The following is a 10,372-nucleotide window of genomic DNA, read 5'->3' on the forward strand; positions in this document are numbered from 1 at the left end:
TATCTGTTAAAGAACAACCAGTGTTGGATTTTTATCACCACTACCTAGTGCTTCCAATGAGGCTTGGTACTGCTTTCTCTTTACGTTTTCAACAATATACTGTACTGTATAAGGGTGTTCCCAGGGTAGTCTTATGAGCACTACTATTTGTTCGTTTTTTTTCCCCTAGGTTTCCCTAAATGATCTTTCCTTCCTCCCTTTCCCTGGCATTTTCTCAGCTCTTATGTTCTTGATCTCACAGAGATGACTGCTTTCATGTAACACCAACTCCAACTTGTGATCGATTACATTTTGTCCTGCGCCACCAATCATGTTTTCAGGTTCTCTTATCTTGAAATGATTTCGGGGCTTAGTGTCTCTGCAGCCCGGTCCTCAACAGGCCTCCTTTTTGTTACACTCCCCCCCCATCCTTCCCCAGGAAGCCACCCATAACAGCTGTCTAACTCCCAGGTATCTATTTACTGCTAGGTGATCAGGATGGAAGAAACTCTACCCATTTGTTTTCGCTTCCACCGGGGATTGAACCCGGAACCTCAGGATTACGAAGCTTAAGCGCTGTCCACTCAGCTGTCAGGTCCCCACTACAACTAAGACTTCTTACAACTTACTCAGAGACAGGTCATTCATTGTCCCCTTGTTGCACTACGGAAATCCCCATCTGTATAAAGATAATGTTAATTAAACTCTTTGGGTTGATCACTGACACCAATTTGTCTTGGTCACCACGTGTGTCTGACCTCTGAATTGAATGCTCTGTCTTGTCTCTTATTTCCTGAGGAGCTTCTTGTGCTGTCTAAACATAATTGTTGCTGCCCCACTTGTCCCCCTCACTCTCCTTCAACCCTTTATTGTAATAGTGTTATGTATCACACTGGGTTATGCCTCTCCTCTGATGCCCTTTGTTTGTCCTCTGTCCAGCACTTGTTTGAGACCAGCATCCTGTTTCTGTAAGTTTGTCATAATTGTTACTGCTTTTGCTACCTCTGTCCATGTAACATCCCCACTCTCACTTGAGCTATGCCTTGACTACGGCCCCTCAGTCGGCACTGTTCCCTCTATCTTCCCTTTCCTGCAAGGATGATTCACTTGTAAGAATCTCTTGGTTCACTGCTGCCACTCTACAAAAGTGGCAGCACAGCAAAAAAACCTCAATTATAGACCTGTATCATTGACAAGTGTAATAGTGAAAGTATTAGAAAAACTAATCAAAACTAAATGGGTAGAACACCTGGAGAGAAATGATATAATATCAGACACAGTATGGTTTTCGATCTGGAAGATCCTGTGTATCGAATTTACTAAGTTTCTAGGATTGAGCCACAGAGATTTTACAGCAAAGAGATGGTTGGGTTGACTGTATCTATCTGGACCTAAAAAAGGCTTTCGACAGAGTTCCATATAAGAGGTTGTTCTGGAAACCAGAAAATATTGGAGGGGTGATAGGTAGGCTTCTAACATGGATGAAAAATTTTCTGACTGATAGAAAAATGAGGGCAGTGATCAGAGGCAATGTATCGGATTGGAGAAATGTCACAAGTGGGGTACCACAGGGTTCAGATCTTGCACCAGTGATGTTTATTGTCTACATAAATGATCTACCAGTTGGTATACAGAATTATATGAAAATGTTTGTTGATCATGCTAAGATAATAGGAAGGATAAGAAACTTAGATGATTGTTGTGCCCTTCAAGATGACCTGGACAAAATAAGTATATGGAACACCACTTGGCAAATGGAATTTAATGTGAATAAATGCCATGTTATGGAATGTGAAACAGGAGAACATAGACCCCACACACTAGATATTATGTGAGAAATCTGTAAAGAATTCTGATAAAGAAAGAGATCTAGGGGTGGTTCTAGATAGAAAACTATCTCCTGAGGACCACATAAAGAACGTTGTGCGAGGAGCCTATGCCACACTTTCTAACTTCAGAATTGCTTTTAAATACATTGAAGGCGATATACTAAAGAAATTGTTCACGACTTTTGTTAGGCCAAAGCTAGAATATGCAGCGGTTGTGTGGTGCCCATATCTTAAGAAGCACATCAACAAACTAGAAAAGGTGCAGACATGCTACTAAGTGGCTCCCAGAACTTAAGGGCAAGAGCTACGAGGAGAGGTTAGAGGCATTGAATATGCCAAAACTAGAAGACAAGAAAAAGAGGTGATCACTACGTACAAAATAGTAACAGGAATTAATAAAATCGACAGGGAAGATTTCCTGAGACCTGGAACTCCAAGAACAAGAAAGAGGTCATAGATTTAAACTAGCTAAACACAGATGCCGAAGAAATATAAGAAAATTCACTTTCGCAAACAGAGTGGTAGACAATTGGAACAAGTTAGGTGAAAAGGTGGTAGAGGCCAAGACCGTCAGTAGTTTCAAAGCGTTATATAACAAAGAGTGCTGGGAAGACGGGACACCACGAGTGTAGCTCTCATCCTGTAACTACACTTGGGTAACACTTAGGCAATTACTTGCAACATCTCCCCTCATGTTGTTCCGATTTTGCCCCCATAGAGGGTCCTATACTGCCATACATCGTAATTTAAATCTTAAATATATGTTCTTAATCCCTTTCATTGCAAGTGAACTAGTTACAAGAGTACTTGTTTTTAATACTTTTTTATTAATGCAAATTGATAAAATTCTCCCCTTTTATATGTGTTTTTATAAGACTTTTACTTAACCATTAGACCGCTCGTATTGGGGGCCTGGTAGCGAAAAATATTTGAATTATGTAAAATTAACTTAAAAATGTTAAACAAATCTCCAACTTATTGACTTCAGTGTCATGAAACTTTCATGACACTATTCAAAGAAGAATACCTGTAGTAGTAAGAAGTATCTACAAAGTGGATATGCAGTTGGTGCCTTTATATCATTGCTGACTAATACATAATAACACAAATAATAATGAGTAACTATGTTATTATGCTCTATTTTGTTATACAGTGGAACCTCGAGTGACAAGTGACTCCATTTATGAGCAGTTCGAGTAACGAGCAAGCCACTCACAGAAAATGCGTCTTGACTGACGAGCTATCGCTCTATTAATGAGCGTTTCCGCCGTTTCTCGGAAACTTCCAACGACAGTTTTGTTGTTTCACAAGACAAGTTTTCCACATGACGAGCTCGTTGCCGGAACAGATTAAACTCATTAATCGAGGCAGCACTGTATATCATATAAATACATTGTCCAATGTTATTATATATTACTTTCATCGATGTCCCAAAAATATTTTTTTCAGGGGGATTTTTTTTTAGATTTTAGTTGTTTTTTCTCCTTTGTTTATTATTTGATTTTGTTGTAACCTTTACACCCTAGAGAATGCATATATGCCCCTATGTGAAGACTGAATGAAATTGGTCAACAAATAAGTCAGTCACAACTAGCAAAACTTGTGACCGATTCTCACTACTGTATTTTGACATTGTGTGCTCAGCTGTCTGTTTTACAATCCCTTCAGAATAGATTTTTCATAAACTTTATACATTTGGGGTTAGTTTTTTTTTTTTGTCTAAATTTGCCCCATATTTCAAATGCCTTATTGACGATTTTTTTTTACAGTAAACTATACTGAAAACTTATATTCTCATTTGATGAAAATGAAGATCATATGCTATTCTGAGAGAATAATAACATTAAATAAACAATTGGTGATAGTTCATATTATATATTCTGAATTGAAAATCTGAAGTTTTCAATATTCAAATTTAAAATTAAATTTGAATCTTTGTTTTTCAAGTTATGCTGTGATCATTTAGACAAAGTTGGAGCATTTGCCTAGTTGATTATGCAAAAAACAAAAGGAAAGTGTCTGTGCAAGTTTTAAGAACTTATGTTAAATTATTTTGTCAAATCGTATATGCATGTATAGCGCTGTTAAAGGGTTAAGTGACATTTTTGCAGCAACCCATTTTATCATTTGAACAGCATTCTTCCATTGCATCCAAACTTGTAGCTGACTTGTTTCTGTTGAACTGGGAGACTCCACTGTACCTTTAGGACACTACTACTAAAATATTCTTTTGTAAACAATTTATATTAAGGTAAATAATAAAGAAAGATATCGTTAGAATACTGTATTCGTCATCAGCAATCTGGTATTTACATTACAGCACTGGTAAGCATATTGTCTCAAAACATCATTAATATCTGTTAACATAAATATACAAGACAATGTGAACGACTTAAAAAGCTCTTAATAACAAAATGATTCTTAATTCACACACTGAAACATAATGAAGTTTTATCCAGTAAGAAACAAATGTGTAACTACAAGATGTAGACAAGATAATTATTACAATGCTTCAAACAGAACTTTAACTGCTTCATCATCAACACAATCTTCAGGTCGTAGTCCATCAGAATCCTGGATGGAGGGATCAGCCCCGTGGTCTAAGAGAACCCTGATGATGTCCAAGTGACCACAGGAAGCTGCATAGTGAAGTGCAGTCTGGCCTTCATCATCCTGCATATTGACATTTATCTTTTTTTCTAAAAGACATCTAACAATTTCTGTATGACCTCTATCTGCTGCCCAGTGTAAGAGGCTCATCCCATTCTCATCTGTGTCTTCTATGGATTTAGGACTCAAATTTTCAATTTTATGAACATTATTTTCCTTTACCCAATCAAAGGAAGTTTTATCCTCTTCTTTGATGTTATCTTTTTCAGGCTGAAGGCTGCTAACTCTCGCCCAGCTGGTCCTCGGACCACCCCCCAAATCAATTTTAAGTTCCCAGTCTGGATCAACGTCAGCAATGGCACTCACATATTCCCTCATGGCATCATCCTTTTGCATGTTTCCTAGGCTTTTCCATGCCTCCCATTTTTGTTTACCTTTAAAGTCAAAAAAACCTGGCTTTGGTGTATTGCAGGAGCCTTCATTAGCCTGTTTGTAGCGAGCATAAAAGAAAAGAAGCTTGTCTTGGCCAAGATTAGCTGCTAGAGTTTGAAGGTGAGCAGCAGCTTTAGTGAACACTGCTTCTAACTCTCCCACTGCAAGGGTACTGTCCTCTAGATCATCCATAATTCTTGGAATGCATAACACAAGTAGTGTATTTTATGATCTAACTTGCTTTCAAATTCAGTATTACATTTCACAGAATACAAAAAAAAATCAATTACTATTTGCTTGTTGGTTGCACATCTAAATTATTACCTTCAAGGAAATGTGTGGATTTATTAATAGCAGCATCAAAACCATTTCTGTTGCCAAACTGCACAAATCCAAAGCCACGGCTCATTCCTGTAGACCTGTCAAACACCACATTCGAATTAGATATATGACCAAACTGTGAGAAATGATGGCGCAGTTCTCGGTGGCCTACCGTCCATGGCAGGTTCCCTACAAACACTCTGTAAATATTACGGGATGCCATCAAGCTCTTGAAGAATTTATCAAGCTGCTGTTCTTCAGAAATAGCCTAACAGTAGTTCCAGGAAGAATGACGCCGTCAAGAAGATGCCTCGCTGCTTTAACTTTTGTCTCAACTGCTGGTGCTTCTGGTGATCTGAAACACATGAATTGTGTGAGAACCAGGAAGATTGGATTCAGCTATATTTGTTGTATCAGCATCAAAAGCTGCCAATGGCAACTGTGTGCAAGATAAATTCCATTTGTGTAGAAGGTGTTCCAAGGACCAATCGGACGCTCTTTCCTGGTATGAGCAAACAAACTGGGCCCTCGGGTTGTGCTCCAGTAAATACGATACTGTTACAAGTATGTCCTCAAAAACAGCTGGATCATAAAAGCAGTCTGAACCCAAGATGATATCAACAGGTCCCAAGTGCAACAGTTCAGGAGTAAAGAGTCCCCAAGTCAGCCCAATAACTGCAACAGAACTAGCAACACCATTAGCCTGGCATGACAGCTGACAATTGCGAAGGCACTTGGGTAACTGGCCAGAATCTGAGAGAATCACATGGGCACCACACTTTGCAGCTACAATGCCTGGAAGTGCAGTTCCTGCACCAATTTCTAAAACGGTGCGGTTGATAAAGCCATGACGGTGATGCCAGACATATTGTGCCAGCACAGGAGCACATGGCCATGTGTACATGCCATAGCTGGGACTTACTACCTGGAAGAGGACAAGTACTTGCATCACACACTATGGCAAGCTCTTATGTTTAATGATAAAATTTATTACCCAGCAAGTTACACATACTGCACTGACAATTTTAACTATTGTGATAAGAAGTACATTACACTACATATTGCCCACATTTAACTTTATACATAAATATTAAATACTGTACTATATAAATATTTGATTAAAGAAAAAGTAATTAAAGATAATCCATGACTTAAAAACAAGAACAATTTAATAAACATTAAAGCAAAATACAGTACAATATATATAATGAAACAGCATAGCAGGCAAAATATAAAATACAGTACGTATATCAAACTTTGAGTAAGCAGAACACTAGTACAGTACACTGATAAATAAGACGGGGTCAAGTTAAAGATAATGACCAAAAAAAGGGGGTATCATACAATCTCCACAAAGCTCTTTACCCTTAATTGGCTAACAATATTAACTGGAATAGATAAAAAGAAAAAGTAATCTTTTTCCACTGGTTGCAATTCAGATATTTAATAAAAAAAAAAAAAGTATCACAAAGATGAAGCTAGAACACAGGAAGTGACTCCACTGCTTGCAGAATGCTGTATGTACTCGCCTAGTTGTGATTGATTCAGCTCTTTGATCCCACCTTGCAACTGTCAATCAACTACTAGTAGTGTACAAGTTCCCGAATATACTGAGCTCAATCATCCACCATACACCCTGGTGTTTGACTAGCACCTGCCCATCCACCACACACCCTGATGTTTGACTAGCTACTGGTCGTCCACCACACACCCTGACGTTTAATACCTGCCCGTCCTCCACACACCCTGACGTTTAATACCTGCCCGTCCTCCACACACCCTGACGTTTAATGCCTGCCCGTCCTCCATACACCCTGACGTTTAATGCCTGCCCGTCCACCACACACCCTAACGTTTAATGCCTGCCCGTCCACCACACACCCTGACGTTTAATGCCTGCCCGTCCACCACACACCCTGACGTTTAATGCCTGCCCGTCCACCACACGCCCTGACGTTTAATGCCTGCCCGTCCACCACACGCCCTGACGTTTAATGCCTGCCCGTCCACCACACACCCTGACGTTTAATGCCTGTCCGTCCACCACACACCCTGACGTTTAATGCCTGTCCGTCCACCACACACCCTGGTGTTTAATGCCTGCCCGTCCACCACACACCCTGACGTTTAATGCCTGCCCGTCCACCACACGCCCTGACGTTTAATGCCTGCCCGTCCACCACACACCCTGACGTTTAATGCCTGTCCGTCCACCACACACCCTGACGTTTAATGCCTGTCTGTCCACCACACACCCTGACGTTTAATGCCTGTCCGTCCACCACACACCCTGGTGTTTGACTAGCACCTGCCCGTCCACCACACACCCTGGTGTTTAACTATCACCTGCCCGTCCACCACACACCCTGGTGTGTGACTAGCACCTGCCCGTCCACCACACACCCTGGTGTTTGACTAGCACCTGCCCGTCCACCACACACCCTGGTGTTTGACTAGCACCTGCCCGTCCACCACACACCCTGGTGTTTGACTAGCACCTGCCCGTCCACCACACACCCTGGTGTGTGACTAGCACCTGCCCGTCCACCACACACCCTGGTGTTTGACTAGCACCTGCCCGTCCACCACACACCCTGGTGTTTGACTAGCACCTGCCCGTCCACCACACACCCTGGTGTTTGACTAACGCCTGCCCGTTCACCACACACCCTGGTGTTTGACTAGCACCTGCCCGTCCACCACACACCCTGGTGTTTGACTAGCACCTGCCCGTCCACCACACACCCTGGTATGTGACTAGCACCTGCCCGTCCACCACACACCCTGGTGTTTGACTAGCACCTGCCCGTTCACCACACACCCTGGTGTTTGACTAGCACCTGCCCGTCCACCACACACCCTGGTGTTTGACTAGCACCTGCCCGTCCACCACACACCCTGGTGTTTGACTAGCACCTGCCCGTCCACCACACACCCTGGTGTTTGACTAGCACCTGCCCGTTCACCACACACCCTGGTGTTTGACTAACGCCTGCCCGTCCACCACACACCCTGGTGTTTGACTAACGCCTGCCCGTCCACCACACACCCTGGTGTTTGACTAACGCCTGCCCGTCCACCACACACCCTGGTGTTTGACTAACGCCTGCCCGTCCACCACACACCCTGGTGTTTGACTAACGCCTGCCCGTCCACCACACACCCTGGTGTTTGACTAACGCCTGCCCGTCCACCACACACCCTGGTGTTTGACTAACGCCTGCCCGTCCACCACACACCCTGGTGTTTGACTAACGCCTGCCCGTCCACCACACACCCTGGTGTTTGACTAACGCCTGCCCGTCCACCACACACCCTGGTGTTTGACTAGCACCTGCCCGTCCACCACACACCCTGGTGTTTGACTAGCACCTGCCCGTCCACCACACACCAGTGGCGACGACGGTGGTAGAGCGGGGTTGCTATTACAGTGCCGCCCTAGTAGGGTGCCCCGGGGCTGTGTACGGAGGAGAGAGACAAGGTAGCCTGGATAGAGAGCTCACCTCCGGGATAAGCACCTCCAGGCACTCTGAGGCTGCTGGGGAGAGGGAGGACCCGAACACAAACTTCCTCACGTGCTGCGGCACCTCCGCCATGCGTCCTCCACCACAGCAAGCTGGCCGGCCACCCCTGCTCCCCGGCCTGCACCACCCCCTACCCCTGCTCCCCGGCCTACCCCACCCCCCCACCACCACCGGTCCCCGGCCTGCACCACCCCCTACCCCTGCTCCCCGGCCTGCACCACCCCCCACCTCTGCTCCCCGGCCTGCTCAACCCCCCACCTCCGCTCCCCCGGCCTGCCCCACCCCTACAACTGCTCCCCGGCCTGCCCCACCCCCCACAACTGCTCCCCGGCCTGCCCCACCCCCCACAACTGCTCCCCGGCCTGCCCCACCCCCCACAACTGCTCCCCAGCCTGCACCAGCCCCCACCACCGCTCCCCGGCCTGCCCCACCCCCCACAACTGCTCCCCGGCCTGCCCCACCCCCCACAACTGCTCCCCAGCCTGCACCAGCCCCCACCACCGCTCCCCGGCCTGCCCCACTCCCCCCCCCCCCACAACCGCTCCTCGGCCTGCACCATCCCCACCAACCGCTCCCCGGCCTGCACCAACCTCCACCGCCCCCCCCTCCACCACCACCGGTCCCCGGTCTGCACCAATCATGAATACAATGAATACAATCAAAGGGTGATAATGATGAAAAACATAGACTATTACATTATGGAGTTAGTAGGCCTAATAACCTTACAGTAGTTTATTTACGTTAATAACAGAATGGAAATACCTAGATGTAATTTATAAAAGCCGCTGGAACATGTCAGAATGTAGAGTAATATAGTATAAATTAAGTTTAATGGGCCCAACATTTAAAAATAAAAAGGAACCTAAAGGACATGAATAAACACTTTATCAAAGAAATTATTATTAAATTCAAGCATTAGATGACACAATGAATAAGAAAGGACATATTTCTTAGTAAAAAAAAATTAAGATTTTACCTAATTTACCTGAGGGCCACTAACCCTAGAGGCCTCGGCGAGGAAAGGAAGCCGGCGGCTTGTCGAAGGTCCCCCCCCTCCTCCATTTGCCATGATCTTTTCCAGGTATATTTTGAAATTTAGCAGTTTTGGCAATTACGACTTCGGCGGGTGGGCGGTTCCATGGGTATATAACCCTGGCGGTGAAAAAGTATCTCCTGTTCTCCTGAAACTCCTGAAAAAAGTTAAAAGCAGTGATTACAATGGTGAAGTTGTATGGCTTAGGCACATACATTTGGGGAGTGGGTAGCTCAAGATACAGGGCGAGTTTGAAGCATTAGGTAGGAAACTATGGAGATGAAATTAGGTACTTTTTGGCTTTATTTTCTTTATTTACATAGAATGTTTGCACAGATTTAGTTTAACTCTGGTGATATCAAAGATATATTTATTTCTGGTGTGGTGGTCATGGGTTCTATTACATCTATCAAGCAAGAGTTTCAGATCAGGATTAGCATTTAGGAACAAAGGTTTTGTAAATGTAAATGGCACAAGAGAATGGGTGGAGCGAGTGTATGTTTAGCATGTGTAGGGATTTAAACAGGGGGGCTGTGTATTGTCTGAAGACAGAGTTTGTTATAGCAGATTTTTGCTGGGTGATGATGGGCTTGAGGTAGTTTGTAGTGGTTGAACCCCATGCACAGATAGATACTGTATGTAAG

The 10,372-nt window shown here is 44.1% G+C and overlaps 2 protein-coding genes across 2 annotated transcripts; both read right to left on the reverse strand.

The window, feature by feature from the left end:
• Positions 1–4,077: 4,077 nt before the first annotated feature.
• On the reverse strand, positions 4,078–5,042 carry LOC123767699 (acyl-CoA-binding domain-containing protein 6-like). The gene has a single exon (XM_045757612.2). It carries the CDS (start codon positions 5,040–5,042, stop codon positions 4,311–4,313), a length of 732 nt encoding a protein of 243 aa, XP_045613568.1. The 3' UTR covers positions 4,078–4,310.
• LOC123767532 (histone-arginine methyltransferase METTL23) lies at positions 4,078–8,831 on the reverse strand. The gene is made up of 2 exons (XM_045757220.2): positions 8,675–8,831; positions 4,078–6,096 (listed from the first exon to the last, which is right to left on the reverse strand). The coding sequence occupies exons 1-2, from the start codon at positions 8,765–8,767 to the stop codon at positions 5,503–5,505; spliced, it is 687 nt and encodes a 228-aa protein (XP_045613176.1). The 5' UTR covers positions 8,768–8,831; the 3' UTR covers positions 4,078–5,502.
• Positions 8,832–10,372: the final 1,541 nt, after the last annotated feature.

Source organism: Procambarus clarkii, chromosome 67 (genome assembly GCF_040958095.1).
Source record: "Procambarus clarkii isolate CNS0578487 chromosome 67, FALCON_Pclarkii_2.0, whole genome shotgun sequence".
NCBI lineage: Eukaryota > Metazoa > Arthropoda > Malacostraca > Decapoda > Cambaridae > Procambarus > Procambarus clarkii.